Source organism: Struthio camelus, chromosome 2, assembly GCF_040807025.1.
Source record: "Struthio camelus isolate bStrCam1 chromosome 2, bStrCam1.hap1, whole genome shotgun sequence".
In the NCBI taxonomy this organism is placed as follows: Eukaryota; Metazoa; Chordata; class Aves; order Struthioniformes; family Struthionidae; genus Struthio; species Struthio camelus.
Genome location: NC_090943.1, coordinates 37,550,014 through 37,573,658, shown reverse-complemented (window position 1 = coordinate 37,573,658; position 23,645 = coordinate 37,550,014). Strand labels below are relative to the sequence as shown.

The 23,645-nt window shown below is 38.3% G+C and overlaps 1 protein-coding gene across 2 annotated transcripts in view; it reads left to right on the top strand.

Moving 5' to 3' along the window:
* Positions 1 to 23,393, top strand: part of TRA2A (transformer 2 alpha homolog) — a 29,111-nt gene extending 5,718 nt beyond the window's left edge. The window contains exons 2-8 of one of the 2 annotated variants that reach the window (XM_068935113.1): positions 4,268 to 4,401; positions 5,755 to 5,926; positions 9,762 to 9,950; positions 20,766 to 20,881; positions 21,390 to 21,497; positions 22,179 to 22,246; positions 22,430 to 23,393. In XM_068935113.1, coding sequence (XP_068791214.1) covers positions 4,268 to 4,401; positions 5,755 to 5,926; positions 9,762 to 9,950; positions 20,766 to 20,881; positions 21,390 to 21,497; positions 22,179 to 22,246; positions 22,430 to 22,440 — 798 coding nt within the window. In that variant the 3' untranslated portion in view covers positions 22,441 to 23,393. The remainder of the gene's footprint in view (positions 1 to 4,267; positions 4,402 to 5,754; positions 5,927 to 9,761; positions 9,951 to 20,765; positions 20,882 to 21,389; positions 21,498 to 22,178; positions 22,247 to 22,429) is intronic. The other variant, XM_068935114.1, reaches the window with a different exon arrangement.
* Positions 23,394 to 23,645: the final 252 nt, after the last annotated feature.

Below are 23,645 nucleotides of genomic sequence, written 5' to 3'. Positions count from 1 at the left end.
TTTTTTCTTTATCATACCCTCTGATGATGGGTGGGCTACTCTAAACGCTTTTAAAAGACCGTTGCAGTTCTAGTCTGCACTGAACTGTTTTCAGTGGTTTTCTTAAAGTAACTATATTAGAAAGTAACGTAACTTTTTTTCGGGATGTAAGGGAGATAATTGATGCAAGTTATACCTAACACTCATATGGTTTAAACAGCTGTGCCGGTATGAATGAAACATTGACAGGACTATCCTCTTGCTCAGCTGGCTCATCTGAAGTTGTTGATCAATTAATTAATGACTGAATTTATGTGATCATGAGGTCGCTTGAGGGGGGAGAGTCATACCCTATCCGTATCACTTTGTTCCATGTTCCTCTTCCTGAGAAGAGAGAAGGTGGCAGGGATGAAAAATATTGAAAACTTTCTATAACAGCTTCTAGTTTTGCGTAGTCTTATCTAGTGAATCAGTAGCTGAAGCTGCTTTCTTTAGATGTTCTGTTCGCTTACAATTTCTTTGGCTCCAAGTTCCACTTGTTAGTTTGGGAGTTGTTAATCCTGTTCCCCAGTATGTACTTGAGGAATTCATCACCTCTTCTAAGGAAGTATACTGTTAGGTTTTTTTAATTATTATTTTTGCAGTGGGAAAAGTATAGTTGGCAGGTGTACAGTATGTATTTCAAAAGGAAAGTCTACTTTGAAGGATGTTAGGTAGTTAGCTGTCCGTCTCTACCCTACAGGCTGTGGTAACAGTGAATCTAGATTGTTTGAAATGGTCACAGTAGATAGCTGCCTGTAAGCTTGTAAGGGTGAGTGTAGCGGCTGAACAGTTGCACAGTAAAGCAGAAGGCAGTAAAATGCATGCTGTCATATGTAAGGTAGTTGTGAGTTGAGAAGCTGAGTTCAAGAAACAGTCTTAACTGTGGCTCTCAAATGATGAGGATTTTTAGAACAGAAAGGTACAAAAATGCTGAGAATCCAGAGAGAAATTGTAGTCCCTTCTCTCTCAAGCAGTAGTCACATTTAGTTCTGGGTTAAAAACAGACCAATGAAGAGAACTTGTAGATTGCTTAAGGACTGGACCAATGAAGAGAACTTGTAGATTGCTTAAGGACTAGTGCAGAACTGACAGATTTTTAATGCTTAGTACAGTTGTCTGTTTGCTGTCATCAAGGATGACATACTAAGAAAGGATGTTAACTTGTTTTTAATTAAAATTTTTCATTTTCGTGTTGCAGAATGGGTATAAATTGTTTATGCAGAACAATCAGATCTGTCTGTGATATGGACTATGATGGATCTTAATTGTTATTTCCCTATATAGAAGTAAAGGAGGAAACTTCTTTAAAATCTGTCTGTGACTCCTTGAGGCTGTGAATCTCTTAATCCCTGCTTGTAGTCCTGCTGATATAAATCTTAATAGGTACTTTTCCAGTATCATCCTTAAGTCCTTAAACTCTTGCAGATTATTATGATTCCCGTAGTCTCTCCTTTTGAAGCTGTGTAGGAGAATATAACTAGGTGATCTATGTTGCATCAGAAGATGAGATGTAATTGCCTGCCAGTGACAGACACAATATGCAACTGCTAACAGGTAATCTCTCTTTAGCTGCAGTTTACATCTACAGTTACTTTGTGTGAGGAAGTTTTGAAATGTGTAAGAACTCATGCTGTCACCTCTGTCACTCCAATTTTGAAGCTGTATGTTTGTGAGTTTAAGCCCTTTAGGGGCAGCACTAATGATTCTAAAAGGACTTGACCTGCATGGAATGATGTAATGTTTGCTTCTGGCAACGTAAAACAGATTGATTGTCATAATTGATGCTATTAGAATCCCTGTGAGCAATGTCATAAGATGCTTCAGTTGAATAGATGGAGACACTAAGCTAAGTTCTTATATTGTATGGGAGTGATTGGGACCTCAGTATTTTTGACATCTCCCAACACTTCTAGATTGTGCAGTATCTGCTTTATTTTTTTTTCCTTAAGTTGCCAAAGTTCTTAGTTTTCAAGAAGTGATGTTTCAGATGAAAAGAATGTGGAAAACACAGTATCCTCATGAAGGAGTGACTGAGGAGGGTGAATTGCTTGTCTCTTTATTGAAAGATCTGTTCTGAATCTGAACGACGTCACGTTAAATGCTTTTCTGTGTTGCTGATCCCTTTTAATAGGGAGGGGAGAGGAAATAATTCCCAGAGGATTTGGGAATTGTTGCAAGGGATGAAGTGTAAAGGGAAGAACTAAGGAGGCTATCAAACAATGAAGAGTACAAAAATAGAGAAGAGGTAAATAAAAAGCATGTTAGTGGTGCTAAAAGGAAATGTATTTTTAAATGAATTTCAGATACAAAATTAAAAAAAAAAAACCCAAATACTGATTTGGTAATATTGTAAATGCACATCCCTCCCTCTATTTCAGTGAAAGTCATGGAGCTAGATCAGTGGATAGCCAGTTTAGGAAGAGCAGCCTGTAATGCAGACTTGATACTATGGTCCACATGTCACAACTGAACTTTGAAATTAGTCTTCATTGATAAGTTTGTCATGCCTTTCATCCCAGTAGGTGACATTCTCCATATATCTCTTGTCCTTTTATCAAGGTAAAGTGGAGAAGTAGGGGTACAGCTTTAGCTGTGATGCTAGTAAGGGGTCTTTCAAGTTCTATTTTTAGTGGATTTTATTGTCTTAAAACGTGGAGAAAGAGTCCTTTGAAAAGGGCTTAAATTCTTCAGTACTTTGAACTGAACTGCAGATGGGAAAATCTGAACCTGGACATGGATAGAGTAAGAAACCAAGTGAGAAAAACATGGTGAGGATAAGCAGGAGGAGAAATGATGAAAATCAGAATAAAATGTTACATTTGTGGAAAGGGAACTTGCTCTGCATTTTTTTTCGTTAAGAATTCTGTAAATTTTTTTGAAGTTACAGGAGTATATAGCATACGCTTTCTTAGTTTTTTTTGTATAGCTGAACTCCTTAGAAACATTGTGCATTAAAACAGGAGGAAACCCTAACCTGCTCTTTGTTTGCTTGTTTTCCTAATTTTTCTATTGTGTGCATTATTATGCAAGAAAAATATCTCCTGTCTTTTCTTTTAATGGATTGCTTTGAAATACACTATTATACATCTTGCTATATATGAGTTAAGTTATATGCAAGGAAAACAGGATAACAATGAGGAAGAAAACTTAGGAAGAAAAATAATTTGTCCTGCATATATATCTATGTGCATGTAGTATGTGAGTAAGTATGTATATAGACAGGTTTTGGTTGGAAATCTTTGGCTGTTCTGTTGAATTGAGTGTCTAGTAATAATATGTAAGAGTAGAATTTGGGTTATGTAATACTGAGAAGTACAAAGTTGTTACTTTGGAGGGGAAAACCACACTTACTGATATCAATAATTTTAATATATTTGTGCTAATTAGTTTTTAGTACATCTATGTATCTTACCAAAAATCTGAAAGGGGAGGAGGGTAGCTTTGAAAATACAGTAAAACACTGAGAACTCAGTAAGCTCATTGTTAGAACATAGACACTTATACAATTTTAAGGATTTTTTTTTCAATTGTTTTATAAAATAGTTTCTTGCACTTTACCTGCTGGCATTTCAATTTGGTAGATAACATCTGAACTCCAGCAGAGTTTTATAATCCCCACGTGCTTAAATATACTAAATGTTCTTTTTCCATTAAGGTTAATGTTCGTGAAGAGATTGAAGAGTTTTTTCCAAGAATGTGGAAGATAAATCAAGATAAAAGAAGGCTAATGAAAAGTATTAAAGATCAGAAAATTAAAATTGAATGGGGGAAAAAATTGAACAGAAGATTGGTCAGATAGAAGCACTTGAATGTTTTTTTAAGGCTATAATGAATTGTTTGAATTGGGGAAGAATACACGAAGTATGAAAAATGAAAAACTCAATGAAGAATGAAGAAAAGTAGAAAGCAAGAGTGAAGTAGAATTAAAAGAATCTGGAAGAATGAATGGGTCCTAGGTTAAGTAAATGTATGGTTTATGTTCCAGTGTCTGTATGATCAAGTTGTAGATGAATTTGCATGATTACTTAGTTAATAGAGAATTGGTGATCTGGTTCAAGCAGGGAACTATTTGAGGAGAGCATACAATATTAACAGTGGGTTAGCAAACTGAAATTTGTTCTGGAGGGTATTGCCTAACCATTTGTTTTTCAGGAGCAATCAATATAATAGAATTACTGTACTTTAAATGTTAGGAGTTAGGCATTTGTACAACCAATACCATTTGTAATACTGTCTTCTTTGTTAGGAGTCTCGCTCCCAGTCAAAATCTCCAGCTGGGAGTCCTGCTCGTGTAAAATCGGAGAGCAGGTCAGGATCTCGCAGTCCATCGAGGGCTTCCAAACATTCTGAATCGCACTCTAGGTCAAGATCAAAATCAAGGTATGTCCAGGAAGTAGTTCAGGTTAATTCAGTATTATTACCCATGGCTGTTCTTTTAGATGTATCGCTGAGACTGTTTTGTTGTTGTAAAAAGTACAAATCTTCTGGGATGTATTAACAAGACTCTGTTCACTTGCATGTTAGTGGATATGTAGAGGAAGGACTCCATCAGTAATAAAGCATGTGTACGTATAGAGAAAGTAGTACGGAAAGTAGAAGTAGCGTAGAAATCGCAAATTAAATGACTGGATTTATCTCTTCCAGGAGAGAGATAACAGGTTAGAGATAACAGGTTACATCTCTTAATTTCTCAAAAGCTTATGCCTCCTTCCCCCAGAATGAATTGTTTTCTTCTTCTTGCATGTGGCCCCTTCTTCCCTTCCCCCACCCCCGCCAAAAAAAGGAGGAAGAAAAAAAAGGTCACGTGAAAATTACAGCAAAGGTAACTGTGTTAGATAAAAGGGGTAAGCTCTGTAACTGTTGAAACTTTGGGACAGGCTACTTGGAGCGGATCTAGAAATACTTCAATTGGAGACTTTAAAGACAAAATAAAGTATAGCTTAAAGTAGGCATGGAAGACTGCTTAGTTTACAGGAGCTTTAGGTTTAAATGAATCTTCCAGAGCTACACATTTCCATCTCTCTCCCTTTCTACCCCAATAATGTGTCTGCACAGGCAATAATCCGTCTTCCTCTATTAATTTCACCAGGGCAGTCTAGAAAGAGTCATTCTGCTCAAAAGTACCGAAGTTCAGCCTAATGCTATAGCTTCTCTTATTGCAATGTTTAGCCAGATAGCTAACACCTGCTGTTAGAATATAGTGCCTGCCTGAAAGCGTGTAGCTTAACAGGACGACGCTGATTAGAACAGAGTTTATCATTGACTGGATGTCTGCAACGAAATACTTTAGGAACTAACTAGTGGGATTTTTTGTTTGTTTCTTTGATATTGAATCATTTTAGAGCCTAGACAAACTTCAACTGTAGATTCTGTAGTACTGCTAGATCTTCTCATTTTTTTCAGCCAAGACAGTAATTTACACTGTGGTATTCCTGGTTTCTGTATCACTGTGTGAGTTCACAGGTTCAAGTTTAAACCTTGAACTTCCTAAAAATTATCGTGAATATCATCTCCATTTTATGCCAGAAGCACTCTCTGAGTTAAAAATCTTGCTACTGGCCAGGTTATTAAAGATCTGAAATCTTTAGATGCACAGAGTAGGAGAAACTAAACGACTTGACTTCTTGCAAGCCTCTACAGAATGAATTTAAGATTTTCTGTGGGAAATGTAAGGCTTACAATTCAATACATGGTATTTATATGACCTAACTAAAAGCTTTCTCTTTGTTGAAGATCCAGGTCCAGAAGACATTCGCACAGACGTTACACTCGATCCAGATCCCATTCCCATTCTCATTCCCATAGGAGACGTTCTCGAAGCAGATCATACACACCAGAATACCGTCGTCGAAGGAGCCGTAGTCATTCTCCAATGTCCAACAGGAGAAGACACACTGGCAGCAGAGTATGTCATGTTCACCAAGGCTGAGTATCAACGAAACAATTGTTACTTGCATTAGTGTAGTCCGTATTTTTAGCTAATGTGTAAATCTTAATAGGCCAAAATATTTTACACTTAGGAAAGGGATCAGTAAGCCTCTCAAAACGTAAATGAGAAGCAACCCAACATCTCTGTACAGACAGGAAGAAGTACAGGTAAAATAGCCAAGATCTAATATGTTAGTGCTGTGTCATTCTGAGGGCTTTCCCCCAAAATCCCCGTTTATAATGAGTTTCAGTGCCTTAGCTTGTGGTTCCACATCAATTCAAGATGATGTAAGAGATTGCTGCTTCAGGTTTGCCTCTTCCTTTGTGAGGGCTGTGGTATTTTTTTTGATCCTTACAGTTTCCATCTGGTTCAGTTTCCCTGAATCTTTTTACTAATCCTATCAAAAAGAGGGTGGGTCTTTTGGTGGGTCTTTTGCAGGCTTAGTTCTGTGAGGCAGCTCACCAAAATCAGATCAGCGTCAGTGTGAGGGAGAAGACGAGTGTGTGGAAGAGAGCAAGACTACAGCAGCAGTACTGTACAGTGGCTTAAACTGTTGTGAAGCAACATTCATAGTTATGCTTTTTGCAGATGGTTCCCAGTGTGTAATCGTGGTATATAGCAAACATGAACCTAATGTCTTGAAAAAAATTGGCAGGAATAACTGAATTTTAAAAGGGTTAGCAGATTTCCTGGAGAAATACAAGTGAATCCCTTTTACTACTTTAGGAAACACAAGAATATTTTCTTCTGTGAAGAAATCTTTTTTTTCCTTGGGAATGACTCTATAACATGACAGTCCTTTTCACAGTGATTTCCACATTAGTTCTAAGAAATAGTTCTAATAGTGTCAAACCTAAGCTCTAACCAACCAGACTTTTATCTTTTAATGGAAGAGGTTCTAAAGGCATCAGAAAAAATGGTGGTGATTTTGCTACTTCTGCTGACCTTGTAAAAGGAGCTTGGATGCTGTGCTGATGGGAGACAGCACAAAACTCTAACATAAAGACTGGCTTTTAGTCCTCCACAGGAGAAATCCCTCCAGTGATGATGTAACTGCCACCCATTATTCAAGTACCGAGAAGCAGTCTGCACACCTTATCTTACCTCAGAAAAGGGTTCATGAGTAAGGGGAATATAAAGAAGGGCAACACAGAAGTGCTTATATGCAGGGATTTGTCCAGCAAGAAGAACTTGAAAGAAGCACCACCAATTTAAAAGATTGAGAAGTGTGATTAGACTTGTAAGAGTTTCAGTCATAAACGGAGTATGTAGCTTTTAATGCCACTAAATTATCAGATAGGATGAAATAAATGGGAGCAAGAGTAAAGACTTACCTGCTTAATTAAATGATACAAATTTTCAAATGATAAGTTGACAATTAGACATAATGAATTGTAGAAGATTTCATGTCTTATGACTGAAGTTTGAACTTCGGCTAACTGCAAAAATTTCAAATAGACCAGGTGTTCTGGGAATCTTATTTTTTGCGGTGCATACTGTGCAAAAACTCTGAAAGTAGAAAAAACCCTAACAGTTTGAAATATAACATGGTAAAAATGAAGATAGATAGTATGAATGTTTGGTTAAGTCACTTACTTCATCTCTCTTCAGTGTCTCAGTGGAAGAAGACAGGAAGGGGAATTCAATATGTCAGCAAACTGTAATTTTATCTCAGTCTTTCACCCATTTGTAAGCGTGCCCTTGTTTAACAGAACAAAGGAATTGGATGTATCACTGGATGTCCCAGTGACCAGGAGACGTTACTTGATGCGCCAACCAGATTTTTTCATTTTCGTTAAGAAATCCTTGGCTGAATCCAAGTGCTGCTCCCAAGAAGCTGAGTGACTTGCAATGCTATCTGCTCACTGAGCTTTCTGTGTACAGTAGCATTCTTTCGGTTGGCAGTCTTTTATATATATATTTATAGAGAGAAGAAGAATCCTTTTCCTTTCAGAAAAGCATTGAGACAAAGCGTAATGTGTATAAGGAGGGCTAAGCTATGGTGCAGATCTGTTATGAGAAGCTGATTTACTGATTGAGCCTCTTCGGTTGGAAGTAAGTGAGCAAAGCCTTAAAATTCTTAAAAACAAGCGTTCTTGTCAAAAGAACTGCTTATTAGACTGCTACTTCCTACGTGGAGGAAACTGTTCAAATACTTTCTACCTCTTGCATAGAGAAAAAGATGTCAGCTATAGTTGACAATTATTTTCTATTGCCGTAGGTCTCAAACTCTTGTTCTCTGGAGTCCTGAGCATTTTCCTGCGGAGCTGTAGAGCCCTGTAGGGTGAACTTAAGACTACTGCCCTTAGATATGTTTTTCCTGGTTATGTTTTGTAGGCTGTTTCTCAGGGCTCTTTTTCTCAGTGTCTACATGCCGCAGGTTAAAACCCAGTAACCTATTTGTACGTTTCACAATTCTGTCTTGGTTTAGTTACTTTCCCTCCTCCCTCCCTGCCTCCTCCCCCCATTTTGGCTAGAGACCATGGAATATTTTTTCCTTGACTTTTAGTCTGAATTTGTTTCATGACTCTGTAATTTAAAGCAGAATTTTCTTTGCGTAGAATTAAACTTTGAAATGCGAGGTTTTTACCTTTTTTAAAAAAAAAAAGTCATCTTGATCTCAGAGGCTGCAGAATGGGCTTGGGAAAAACAGAACAAAAGAGCTAAACCAATACGTTCTTTGAGTCAGGTTGAAAGGCAAGCTCTGAGGCATAAATTACTGTGCATTGTGGCTTCGAAATCTGAAACTGAAATAAATTTCAACTATGTAAACTTTCAGTTATTATTTTAGCAGAAACATTAAATCTCTCTCATATTGCTGCTATTTTAAATTGCTTCAACAGGTGTAATTGTACAACAGGTGTGAGAAGCTTAACTGAAAAAATACTAATTTTGGTCAAGATAATTCTTACAGTGCAAATGGCACTATATAACCTATGGCATGTGGAAAAGCTAAATATCATAAAAACACTGAATCTGGTAGAAAGATGAATTACAGTACATACTGTACAATTTTATATTTGACTCACTTTAGATTTAGTCAAAGTGAAATATGTAAATGATTTCATTTCCCACGTCATCTTAAGGAATCAAGAGCCCTGCTCTAGAAATTTGTGCATGCCTTTTGGGTTACTGTTTCACAGAATACTTCAGTACTTGTAACTGTCTAGATGAACGAAGCAGATGATCTTGATCCAGTTTGCAACTGGACTGAGGAAAACTTTCAAATGGAAATCCTGACTTTCAGTGTAGTTGAAGAGGAAATGTTGAGGGGAGAAGAAATAAACTGTTTTAGCAGAAGCAAAGTTATTATTCAGCTGTCTATGTTTAGGAGCTCAGATACATTTAGCGTGTGAAACAGGAGGCAGCGTGCACGGTTTAGTACCAGTGGTGACCTTCCAGAAGGGCCAAAGACAGGAATTTAGGTAGGCTCATCTGTTCACACCATGGACTTCCATATCATGTCTGCAGCTTATTGGTGATTCAAGGGGGAAAAACTGATAAAACAGCTTCCTTTTCTAAATCTGTTTTGTAATCGGAGTGCGTCATTTTTCTGATTGGAAGTTGGAATTTTTCACCATGAAAAGTTCACCTTTGTCTTCATTTAAAAAAAAAATCAATTGCTTTTTGAAAATATCTTAAGGTTGGAATGTTAACTCTTAAAGTTTTAAGCTTTGTAATAAACAGTACATTTAATTGTCTTGACCTAAAATTTTTTTGATAACTGAATTGAAAATGGGAAACTTTGATGAAAGAGTGATATAGCTTGTTTTTGATTAACTTAATTGGAGTTGAATGTTTGTCTTACCAGGCTAATCCAGATCCTAATACTTGTCTTGGAGTGTTTGGTCTCAGTTTGTATACCACTGAGAGAGACTTGCGTGAAGTCTTTTCCCGTTATGGACCTTTGACTGGTGTCAACGTGGTTTATGATCAACGGACTGGACGATCCAGAGGATTTGCTTTCGTTTATTTCGAGAGAATTGATGATTCTAAAGAGGTAAATTAATGCTTATGACAGCTATGCTGTTTGTGTGTTGTCTTCGCGAATATCTTTGTAGAAAGTTTTTGAGTGTGCATTTGCTAGATAGCTCTCAGACTCATTTTAAGTATTGTGTTCAAAGAACATGGCCCCTCTAAGTAGTGAAACAGATGAAGCATACTATTTCAATGTTGGGATTCTATGGGCAAATTTGCAGCCCAGGCTGTCTGCATTGAGTTACTAATGAAGATCACATTTTTGTTTTGTTCAATTTGTTTCTTTAAGATGGAAGTAAATCTTAGAAACAGCTACTTAGTGTTTTTGGAGTGTTTTGGAAATTAACTTTTGGAAGTAGTTTTCTGTATCCATCAAAACTCTGAAGGTGCTATTTACTTTCCATTTTCTACTCGTAATGTGTCATTATGCCTTTGAAAAATTGAATTTTTTGGTACTGATTTGTCCCTCAGTTGATGACTTTGCTTCTTGTCCAACTAGCATTTCGTGGCTTGACTGAGTTGTTGTTGTCTATAGTAGAAGGGATCTGTAGGGAAAGAAGCAAAAATCTGAATGGCACAGTTTTGTGCTTCACTGCAGCAAGCAGTATTTATTACCTGTGTAGGGATATTGTGAATATGTTTTCCTAGGCATGAGAAACATTGAAATTTGTAGGTGCAGTTGCTGTTAAAAGTAAAGACCTATAACTTTTTTCAAATCTTTTTTTTTTTTTTAAGAGCCACTATTTCAGTCAGCCAGGATTTTTAATCGCATTTGTTGTATGTTTTCTAAGAACTGTGCAAACACTATCTTAATCCTATAGTGGAGGGTTAAATGTTAACTGTTTCTTACTTGTGGGCAAACTGAGTCATAGACCTCAAGCGTCCTGCTTACGAATGGTCTTGGCCAGATATTCCAGATTTGCTGCTGGATTTTCCTTACATTAGATAAGTACCATTCTTAATACTTGGGTATGACTCTTCTCACCTACTATTGCAGGAAGGGATAGTGATAACTGTGGACCTACTAGCAGTGGATGAGAAGTGAAAACTTACAACTGTGTATGCTAGTTAATGACATTGTAATGAAAAAGACAGTTTTATGGATGACTTGGTTGGGCTAGATAGACGCAGTTCTGAGCTTTGACGGATTTCTAGTGTGATCCTGAGCAAATGGCTGTAAAAGGTGGAAAGAGATCCTTTCTGTATTTTCATGCTATCAGTTTTGCGGGCTGAGGGAGGAATTAATGGGGTAGCCTACTCGATTCTGACTTTTTGGGGCCTTACTTCTGTGCACTCTGTTTTTGGTAGGATTCTGAGAACATTACTGTTCTTCTGTGGAACGGTTCATATCCAAAATACTTGGAAAATACTTGTTGTCACATTAATGTGCCAGTCTCGTCTGCTGATTTTACAACTTTTTTTTTGTCTTTTTAAGTACAATTTTTTAGTTGCCATAAGCAATGGTCATGCATGATGCTATGCATTTCTTAAAATGCTCCGTGTAAATAGCATAAAGTAATTTCTATTTAGTATGAAGCTGTTTTGGCAGATACTACAAGATTGTGGAATGCAAAGCAAAAATGGGAAATTACATGCAGAATCAGAAATACAGAAGTAAAGATAAGCACCTTAAGCAGGAACTGAAAAAATTGGAAATGCAATTGGGAATGCAATTAAATTTTCCCCCATTCTCTTTCCTAATAGTATCCTAAATTATTTCAGTTATGCAGATTCCAAGTGTTCTGAGGTTTCACATCCATTGCTTCTCCTCACCCCCCTTTCCCCATACTAGCCCTTTCAGGAGGAAAAAGTGGGTTGGTTTGACTTGATTTCATGGACCTTGAAGATGGATTTGAAGATGGCAATAAGTGGCTATTAGTGTGGAAGAAAGGGATATCGTAGCTCTAGGCGCGAAACTGCCATAGACTGTGGAAGGAATGCTGAAGGATGAAGAAGTTCTTCTTCATGTGGAAGATATACCCGCCTTTTCAGATTTGCAGTTGTGTAGAAGAGATGTTATTTACTTTTGTTCCGAGTAAATAGTCTTCCTCTTTTTTTTAAAGAACAAACACAAAAAAGACTGCTTACTGGCTAACTAAATCTCTTACTAAAGAGAATATAAAACTGTAGATGTTTAGCTGAATTCCAGCTTTCTAAAGCAGTTCTATGTGGCTTAGATAAGTGTGGAATCCTACAGAACAAATTCTAAGGATTTCTTCCCATCTTGACTATTGTCCTTCCAAGAAACGTAACAACAGGGAGTCTCTCAGCTGATGTGCTCTCAAATACTGTTCGTATTGAAATATGGCACTAAAAGAATTGTGAATAGTTACATTTAAGTTTCTATAATTTGTCTAAATGTAGACCACTCAATTCCAGGATTATGTGGATTCTGGTGCAGTTGAAATCCTGTCAAGATCTTGGTCATGGTCTGTTAACCTTCTTACAAGTCTGATCTGTTATTAAGCTGTTAAAGTGTTGCTATCTGCTAAGTTTCTGAAGCCAAGTGATACAAACTTTCTAGTTCCTTATCCTGGTAAAGACAATTGAGTATATACTAGCTCAGTGTTATGGAAGTCCATAGACCTTATAAAACAGAGCCTTTAAAAGGTGATATTTCCTGCTCTTCTCAGTGGGACTGATTACCAAATTGATGCATGATTCCAGGGTAGACTTGGTACATGTAATTACAGTTCATCTTATCAAACACCTGCTTAACGGACATAATCCACAGTTTAGGACCATCCTCTGAGGTTCTGGGAGTGTTGTCTGGTCCATTGACCTCTAGATTCTTCTCTGGATACTTAAGTGATTGTCCATTTCCAATGCGTAGTTTTCCATTAATGTTACAAACAGTTTATGGAACATCACTAAATAGAACTCAACATTCATTATATTGGGGTTTTTACATATGTTTGTCTTCTTTCTAAAGCTGATGCAGAAATGTTAGTCTTCCACTATAGAGCTGAACTTCTATTACTCTAGAAGTTTCCATGTGTAACTGCTATATCTCAAGATGCCATTCTGATTTCTTCATACCTACATAAAAATATCAAAAGGGCAGTAGTGAAGTTTATTTTCACTTAGTTGCTAAAGCAATTTTGGACTTTCAGGACTTCAGATTAATGGTAAGGCTGCTGTGGTGTCATAATCAGTCGTTAATGGTGATCCTGGTTATAGAGAAGAGGCCAAGGTTTAGCTTTTGATAACTCCAACTTAGAGGAGCTGACAGAGCATCACAGTAGCTTCAATCATTCCGCTGTAACAGGACCTAGAAAAAAATGTTAGATACATGCTTCCCTTGTGAAGGAAACTTCCTGTGGAATCTCTTCAACTCTCCCCTAAACTCCGCTGAGACCAAGATAAAATTTCATGTCTGGACAGAGCGTACTTTTTCCAGCAGATGTCTTTTACTGCAATGGCCTAGTGTTTGCAAGATAGAGCACTTGCTCATTATCCTCAGAGCCATACTGAAAACATCCAGAGACACTGTCTTCAAGTCAAAAATCTGATGGAGGTATATAGCAGACAAAGAATGCTGAAGATTGGCAGTTATTGCTCCAGAAACCCTGAGGTTTGCTGTGCTACCGCCTTCTTTTCAGCATGCTTGTTAAAAGCCTGTTTGAAAAATTTAAGTTTTATGTGCCTTTTTCTAGAAGAAAGGATATTCTCTCCTATGGGTGTGACGTCTTGTGGGTGTGTTTTTAAGAAAAGTAATACTTGTCTGTTGCAATGTCCTATCTTTATGTTGACCGTCCTTCTGCTAAGTCTTCAGAACCAGATATGAGCAGTAAAGCAACGTTATACAAAGAGAATGATCTGTAAATGTTTTGTGTTGAAGACCTATTTCAGTAGATGGGCATCCATTCTTTATCATTTACAGTTTTTGCAACATTGTTACCAAACTGTCTGCTTGGTCTGTAGTTTTTTAGCTAAATTATTAAGGATTTTCAGCTGCTCATTGCATTATTATTAGTTTGGGGTTTTCCCTTTCTTCCTGTGTTACAGAATAATGCAAATCTGTATACTGAGATTGTTTACCTCAAAGTTAAAAATTAAATTAAGAGATTGGAGGTGCCTTTGGTAAAAGTGTCATATTATGAGTAAAAAGCATTCTGTGGTTTAGGGTGATGATTCTTAATACAATTACCCAGGATTTCGAATCATATGCAGCTGTCCTGCTTTTCAGTCAGTCAAAATATAAAGTGGTAGTTTTCAAAATTGAGACTATAGTGAAGTTACTATGCATTTGTAGCAAGAACTCATCTGAGGAACATTACAGAATCACAGAATAGTTGAGGTTGGAAGGGACCTCTGGAGATCATCTAGTCCAAACACCCCCCTCCCCCTAGCTCAAGAAGAGTCCTCTAGAGCACATTGCCCAGGATCACATCCAGGCAGGTTTTGAGTATCTCCAGGGAAGGAGACTCCACTACCTCTTTGGGCAACCTGTTCCAATGCTCTGTCACCCTCACAGGGAAGAAGTTCTTCCTCAGGTTCAGATGGAACTTCCTGTGGTTCAGTTTGTGCCCGTTGCCTCTTGTCCTGTTGCTGGGCACCCCAGAGAAGAGACTGGCCTCATCCTCTCGATAGCCCCCCTCCCCCTTCAGATACTTGTAGACATTGATGAGATCGCCTCTCAGTCTTCTCTTCTCCAGGCTGAACAGGCCCAGCTCTCGCAGCCTTTCCTCGTAGGAGAGATGCTCCAGTCCCCTCATCATCTTTGTAGCCCTCTGCTGGACTCTCTCCAGTAGTGCCATGTCTCTCTTGTAGTGGGGAGCCCAGAACCGGACACAGTACTCCAGGTGAGGCCTCCCCAGGGCTGAGGAGAGGGGCAGGATCACCTCCCTCGACCTGCTGGCAACACTCTGCCTAATGCACCCCAGGAGACCATTGGCCCTCCTGGCCACAAGGGCACACTGCTGCCTCATGGTCAACTTGTCTACTGGGATTCCCAGGTCCTTCTCGGCAGAGCTGCTTTCCAGCAGGTCAACCCCCAGCCTGTACTGGTGCATGGGGTTATTCCTCCCAGGAAGTGCAGGACCCTGCACTTGCCTTTGTTGAACTTCAGGAGGTTGCTCTCCGCCCAGCTCTCCAGCCTGTCCAGGTCCCTCTGAATAGCAGCACAGCCTTCAGGTGTGTCAGCCTCTCCCCCCAGTTTAGTATCATCAGCAAACTTGCTGAGGGTGCATGCTGTCCCTTCCTCCAGGTCATTGATGAATAGTTAAACAAGACTGGACCCAGGACTGCCCCCTGCGGGACACCGCTAGCTACAGGCCTCCAACTAGACTCTGCACCATTCACCACAACCCTCGGAGCTTGGCCCTCCAGCCAGTTCTCCATTCACCTCACTGTCCACTCATCCAACCCACACTTCCTGAGCTTACCTAGGAGGATACGATGGAAGACAATGTCCAAAGCCTTGCTGAAGTCCAGGTAGACAACATCCACTGCTCTCCCCTCATCTACCCAGCCAGTCATTCCATCATAGAAGGCTGTCAGATTGGTTAAGCATGATTTCCCCTTGGTGAATCCATACTGACAACTCCTGATCACCTTCTTGTCCTCCACATGCTTAGTGATGACCTCCAGCAGGAGCTGTTCCATCACCTTTCCAGGGATGGAGGTGAGGGTGACTGACCTGTGGTTCCCTGGCTCCTCCTTCTTGCCCATTTTGAAGACTGGAGTGACATTGGCTTTCTTCCAGTGCTCAGGTGCCTCTCCTGATTGCCATGACCTTTCCAAGATGATGGAGAGTGGCCTAACAATAACATCCGCCAGCTCCCTCAGCACTCGTGGGTGCATCCCATCGGGGCCCATGGATTTGTGGGTGTCAGGTTTGCCTGACTGATGTCTAACCTGATCCCCCTCAGCTTAGGGAGAGTGTTCCTTCCTCCAGCCTTCCTCTCTTGTCTCCAGGGTCTGGAATTCCTGAGGACTGGCCTTAGCAGTGAAGACTGAAGCAAAAAAGGCATTCAGCAGCTCTGCCTTCTGTATATCCTTCGTCAGCAGGACACCCGCCCCTTTCAGCATTTTCCCTATGGCCCACGTTTTCCCTAGTCTTCCTTTTGCTACTGATGTATTTAAAGAAGCCCTTCTTGTTGTCCTCGACATCTCTTGCCAGATCTAAATGGGCCTTAGCCTTCCTCATTGCATCCCTGCATGCTCTAACACACTCTGTTAGCTAGAACAGGTGTTGGTAAGATGGAATTTTCAGTTTTCTGATACTAGTTATATGTAGTTTAGACCAATTTCAGACTTGTTTTCTGAAATGGTGTTGGTTAGCAATCAAAACAAGCCTTATACAGAAAGAAATCAAACTATTAACATATTTGGAAGTTTTCCTTTTTTTTTTTCCCCAGTCTTAATTCACAAGACAATTAATCTGTGGTGCAGGCTAGCCAGTTTAGAAACATCATTATTGACCTAAATTTCTCCCACAGCTTGTCCAACAAATGCTTTAGGTATTGTTCATGGTATCCAAGGGACCCTTGATATAGCAGAAAAGAACAAAGGAATGGCTCAGATGATTGGAATTAAAAGTTATAGGCTTCTGGAGACTGTGAAATACTGTGAAATTGCTAATACTTATAGAAACATGCATTCATTCAGTTACTCGGTCGAGTTCTCTGAAATTGTATGTTTATTGATTCTGAAACTCTAAAGTGTGCTTTCAAAAAATTCATATAATCAACAGATGTTTAAACTCAGAAATCAAAAACACATGTATATCATTAGCAATGTTCTAATTGTCTTAAAACCCCTCAAACTGTAGTAGATCTACTAAATGTCATTCAGAGGTGAAATGGACACTTGAATTCAACTTGGCAGGCTACAGTTAGAATTTAAAAAAAAAATAAAAAGCCATGTTTTTGTGTGTGTGTGTGTGTCTGTCCCACTGGATGTTTTTCAAGAATGTCCTTTTGGATGTCTTCATTAAATCCAGACTTGAACCAGCGGTATTCTGAGGAAAAAGCTTGTCTTTTATGTCTGTTCAGCCCATGCTGTACCTGTGATACAGTGGGGAGGAGCTTTCTGTTGGTGGACTTGAAGTACAATATGGGAAGGACCTTTTTTTTCCTCTACAGTGGCTAGGATATAAAGTCTTTTTATATAGTTATTTTTAAATCTTGAAAGTACACTTCTAGAAATGAATTCCAGCATAACTTGCTCGTGTTTGACTACATAAAACCTTTCGTTTGTATATAAATATTGCTGTTATAACTATTCACAAAGTACTAAGTATACTCAATCCGTTTTGTTAATTTTGTAGTGATGTGTCACATTACTGAAGTCATTCAAAGCAGTTTAGACACAATATCAAATGAAAGCTTGATATTCTTGTACAATGCAAATGGTATCTTATTTGAACTCCGTAGCAGAAGTGTAAAGTGACTAACAAAGTCAAGCTCCCCCCTCTCCCTTCCCCGTAAGCTCAGTACAGATTGCATTCTTAGAAACTTCCCATGCGGTCTTCCTTGTTCAAGCCGCGCTTTGTGGCATTTTACAGATGAGGTTATTTCATTTCCTTCAGTGAATTCTTGACTGCTTAGCTAATCCCAATCACCTTTAAAATTTTTCGTACACATCGTTAAATGTTCAGTGTTCCCAAGGTTTTTTTTTTTTTTTTTTTTTTTTAACTCTACCTAAATACTAATACATTTGGAAAACCCCAAATTCATCTGATACTTACTGCTGTAATTGAACTCTGCTGGATTTAATGTTTTCATTGTAACTGTTTTGAGCCACTAGAGGTCATGACTCTAGTTTGGGAGCTGCTCATCTTGTGAAACTAACAGTAGTTACAGATAGTAATTTGGAAGAGCTTTATTATTATGGATAGACTACTCCCAAGTTTAAAACAGTAATCTAGGAATTAATTTTAACCTGCATCTTTTCCAGTTCTCATTCTGTTTTCTGATTGCCAACACATAGATGTATATTCTGGCCTATGAAGTCAGTTTTTCTTTCAAATTTGCAACTAAAACTAATAGTATTTGTTTATTGGAATCCTGTTTACTTGCTACTGACTGTGTTCATCTTGCAGAAGCCATGCCAATTTTAAGTCTTCTAACAGTATTCAGATATTTGGAAGAAGATACATGTCAAAATAAAAATGGGTTGTTGACAATTAAAGGCTCCCAGAAGAGTACTGTATAATGTCTAAACCCAAATGTAATTTGGCTTTCTCTTAAAAATGTTTTATTTGATGATCTAGAAAATATACTCATCCTTTAGACAACACTTGAAAATGTTTTCTGTGGTGTTTGAGTGAATTTGCAAATTTTTTTTCCCCCTTTGACATTTTAAATATATTAACACAGGTTTCATGCATACCCAACAATGGTTAAGAGATGCAAATTGAAGTTTGTTTTGAATACAAAGTGGTAGTCCAGTAACGTTGTAAAATCCAAAACTTGATTATAGACTGATTAAGTTTACTGATATTTTTGCATTTTTTTAAATTGTGAGTTTTGAAAGCCTTCATACACAATTAGTACTATTGCATTGCTTGTCTAAAACTAGGTTTTAAAAGAGGACTAGTGGTGGCATTGGAGCAGTCCTTAGCTAATAAAGTCAGCTTAAGTGTCTTTGTTTGAAAGAGTTAAGATATGTATGAAGCATGATGGAGAGTATTTGAAGACATCTTTGGAGGGAGTTTCTGGTTCCTAATGACTAAATATTGGGTTTGTGATGGCTTATTGCAGAATCTCTTTTCTGCTTTTGGGGAATGCTCTCCAAAATATAAAAGGTTTTGTATGTGTATATACCTTTTAAAGATTTTGGGATATTTAAACAAATTATAATGGGCAGTTTTTACTGACAGCTGTTAAAAGCCAAAAGTGTTGGGTACTTCATTAGACATTGTGACCAGGCCTTTCGGGTTTCACGCGGAGTGGTAACTATTAACTAGCCTTTATCCACTGAAATGTAATACACTTTTTGATAGTTCCAAGACAAACTGTTAAGAGTCTCAAGGTTAACTCGTCTGTCTTGTTGATAGGTTGCTTTTCTCTATACTGCTCCCTATGTCAAATAACTCTTCCCCTTTCTTCTCAAAGGTGTTTGTTCGTTTAACTAAACAAAATGCGTATGCCAGATGTTCTGGGTTTGAACTGGCTTGTTGTCAGTTTATTACTCTGCAAGTTGTTGATCAGACATAAAAATGCTATAAAGCAGAAAATTCCTTACCTTCAAGCCATGTTGCCTATTACCACGTTTCCAGAGAGATGTTTTTTATCATCAAGCTAATTTTTGAGCCAGCTTTTTGTAGCATTCGGTTTTAGGCGCACGCGTGTGTATTTGTATTTGTTTTTATTTAGTTCATCCATGTGGAACGGGGCTTTGGTTTCCTAGCCTTGAGTGTTTTTCGTTTTTCTTTTTTGTTAATGGTTGTGATTGTCTCAAAACACGTTTTAATGTAAGCTGAAAGACTTGAAACGTTCTTTGATTGTGCCTTGCAGTTAGCTAAATCTAGTTGCTCTATTGTTCAGTGGGAACAGAACTCACTAGGTGGCGATATAGTATAGCTATAAACAGCATTATTAAAAGGCAAACTGAGTGCAATTAAATAAGTTAGCAGATATCAGTCACTTATAGTTTGGGGACAGAAGCATTAACCATAGGGGTGTCAGTTTTGTTTCCTCTTCTGTAATTTAATTGAATAAGATTCTTGTAAGAGAAGTGCCAAGAAGTTAAATTTCTGCATAGTTGTTTATTATACCAAAGAAAATGCTAAGCTCAGAGGCACCTTTTATGTTTTGAGGCTTTTTTTCAGAGATGAATAATACCAAAGTGGTTGTGTTGCTTAACTCTCAAGGTTGTAGCAGTGTCCCTTCTCCACACGTGAACGTGAAAAAAGATTTATGTATTGGACAAACTAAGTATTGTGAAGGAGTATTTTAGCGATCTTAGAGCAACGGGTGGAAGGACCAAAGAATTTTGTCTTTGCAAATTTTAATGCCTGTCATTTAGTCCAGCATTGACTGTTTGTTAAATGTTAAAGATTGTTGTTGTTGTTGTTTTCTTTTCAAAAGTTACTGTTACGTGACTATAACCTAATTCTCAGAAGTACGCTGTGGTCCTTTGAAAAGCTATTCTCATGATCTTGAGTTTGTGAAAGGCCATTGTATCGATTCAAAGACTAGAGAGGCAGAGGCTAGAACACCCAGTGAGCGCGTGCACAGGCTGCGAGCGGGTCTGCGGACCCAGGCTTCTCAAGCACAGACCATTGTGTGTATTGCTTTAGCTAGCTGCTATTGTCAGAGTGAGTGGGGAGGAAGGTTGTAATTAGGTATCCATGTAGGCTGAACCCGCCATTTTACTAAGCTCTGCTGGAGTAGGTCCTTGTAAGGGAGATGGCAGGAGGCTGGGAGAGCATGAAATGGCAGCCGACTAGCAGTAATCCGGCCATATGCACCCTACAGGAAGCCACTGTTTTGCACAGCTTCTGAATCCGCCCGTCCCCTCTGGATTGGAGACGGCGGTAGGAAAGATGCAGTTTGCAGGAAAAACTGTTTTGGCTTTCTCTTTCCCTTTCTGCTAGGTAGAAGATGAAGTCTAAGGAAAGCAACTGTGATAGTGGTTAGCACTGTGCTCGTTTAAAAAGGGATTGCGTGTCACGTTACTTCAGCGCCCTGGCGCAGTCCTGTAACACTGCCGGCGAACGGGCTGGGGGACGGAGACGAGCTATTCGCCACAGTGGGGCACTAGTAACCAGTCTGAATAAAACAAGTTCACGGCTTGCCCTTCTGACTGGAAATAGCGTATTTTGTACTTATGCTTTCATAGCTTGCAGATCTCATGTTCCTGTCCCTGTTTCTCTTGCCTCTCGCAGGCAATGGAGCATGCAAATGGTATGGAGCTGGATGGCAGGAGGATTCGGGTGGATTACTCAATCACCAAGAGAGCACATACACCCACTCCAGGCATCTATATGGGCAGGCCAACACAGTAAGAAATTCACTCTTTTGCTTTTAATTAAACTATAGCTGATTTAAACAGAGTTTAAAGTCTGGTTGAAGAAATTGATCTACAGACACTTAATAGTTTTTCTGAAATTTTAGAGTTCTGCTAATTCTATTTTATCACAAAGTATTTATGAAAATTATTCGTTATTGTGATTCACAAATCCTACTGGAGTTTATTGTATCTTCACTTGTCAAAGTTTACTGAAGGAATTATTTCAAAATTTTTGTATCTGTTGTAGCTAAGACACATCTAGATTACTGAAGGTATTAATATACCCATTTGTCTTTGATTTTGGTGGGAGGTAAGCTCAAATCCCCAGTGGATTTTTTATGAAGGTGCTTTTCTTTAAATGTTTCATTATTAGATTATTTTATGGCATAGTCTTAAGTGTTTGTTTATGAGAACACTGGAAAAAAAGCTCCTACATAATTTAAATCAAGATGAAGAATAGATGCCTAACTCCCTTTCCCCCCCCTCCCCCCCCCAACAGCAGTGGAGGAGGTGGTGGTGGAGGAGCAGGTCGTCGCCGTGACTCTTACTATGATAGGGGCTATGACAGAGGATATGACAGATATGAAGAATATGACTACAGATACAGGTACTTAATTTTCAGTTTGTTTCTGTAAGAACAGTGGATTTGTGGGAAAACTGAGAAGTTAGGTGACAGAAAAATGTTATTCCATCCGTAGCAAGATTCTGCATAAGTATATGCTGTGTGTTCGCATCTCCTTGTGTTATGTTTTGTAGGATTAAAGTGGTCCCAATCTTCAAGGTTTCTGTAATTCAGTTAAACAGTAAACAGTTTGGGGAAGGGTCAGTAAGTTTTGTTCCCTGAAGGAGGTAGCGCACTGCCCTACAAATGTAGGGAGCAGAAAGGAAGGGAAAACTTTCCATATTATATATAGAACCAGGGACAGGTAATGAATAGTTTTTGCATGTTTTAAGTACCCTTGACACTTCATAATCATCTCGTTGTTTTGAAGGTTACCTAGTGTCAGAGAAAGTTGTTTAACAAGAGTTGTATGCATTTGTGAAAGTAGCTTGTGTCCTTGCAGGGCTATTAAGAGTTTATTAAATGTTAGCCAGGAATATCTTAACAGTGCAGAACATCAAATGGAGAAATATAAAAACATTTGTTAAATAACTGTAAGCCACAGCCAAATAAAACTGAAATGATTCATGCAGGCCAAGTCTTTCAGTGCTGTTCTGTAGACAGAAGTGATGTGAAGGTCTCTTTCATAATGGATGTTTTGGGGTTTTTCTTTAATTTCCTTTAAAGGAGACGATCACCCTCACCCTATTACAGCAGATACCGATCACGATCAAGATCCCGTTCCTATAGTCCAAGTAAGTAAATGCAAATGAATAAATAGAATCCGGCCCGGCTTAAACCTTGCTATTACTAGTATTAATTGGTCAGTGGAAGTTATGAATGTGGCAGCAAAACTAGTTTATTTTATTGGACGTTTTCGAGCTGAGTTTGTGTTGTATACAGTTAGTTTATAGTAATGGTGTCGTCTTTTTTTCCAGGGCGCTACTGAAGATCAGAAGAGTACAGCTGAGGACTTGATTTTTAAATATAAAGTTCAGATCTTAGCTTCCCTTTTGCTTTCCCTCCCATTCCTCCCTTCCTTGCCCTCCATCCAGCTCTTTTACAGATCTTTGGTTCATTTAGAATATACATATTTTCAGTTGAAGTATTCCTGTTTTCCATCCCTCTTAATTGTAATACTCTTAAATATTGTAATTGTGGTAGTTTTTGTGTAGTAAAACATCTTAAGCAAAATTAAATAGAAACCCCAAGGTGTTGATACATTTTGGAGGTCATTCTGATTTTGTTTTTAAAACGATTGGACTCTTGACTAATCAAAAGAGAAGAGAGCATTGATATTTTTAAAGCTTGCATGTCATATGTAATATGCACACTCAAATACTTTAATATAAACCTACATTTCCAAGTAACTCGTTAATCTTTCTGTTAAGATGTTTACCTATTACTTTGAGAAACAAGTAACAACTTTGAGCCTTTTCTGTAATGACAAATTTATTTCAATAGTCGTGAACCAGAGGATCTTTTTGTCAGGTAGTTGCTTTGAGTGTAGAATATTTGAGCTAGAGCAAAATTTGATATTTGGTTGACTGGGAAAACAGATTCTTGTACACTGAAAATTAAGGCTGTGTTTTATAGATTAAGCTTCCAAACTGCTACACAGTGGATAACATTTGAAGTTGAAACCATATATGTTTTTTTTTTAATTGTACTCTGTTGAATATTTTCCCTTTAATCAGTGCAGGAGAAAAAAACTATTTATTGAACATAGCAATTAGTTGTATAATTTGCTGTTCATTTAAAGAAAAAACAAAACCTTTTTGGTATTGCAATAATGGTTAAGCAAGTTTTGTTTCCAGTCGTTTTTGGAGTTTGACAATATGGATGGAAAAACCTACAACTACATGTAAACCTTTTTTCCTCAATAAAAGTTAATTCCACTGAGATGAAGTTTCCTGTCTTGTTTTATATGACGTGCCACCTTGGTATATAGGTTAATTTAAAAAAAAAAAAAAAAGGCTAATCATCATATAGGCCGTACAAATAATGAAGTCGACATTTATCTGTCTTTGTAGGAGTCTTGTTTTCCTTGAGAAGCAGGATGCAGTTATGGAATGGCTAAGCAGATTGGATAGTCTTGCTCTTCCTGGTGCCACTTTTGGCACTTACTCGACTCGTGGTGAGATGGTTGAAAGA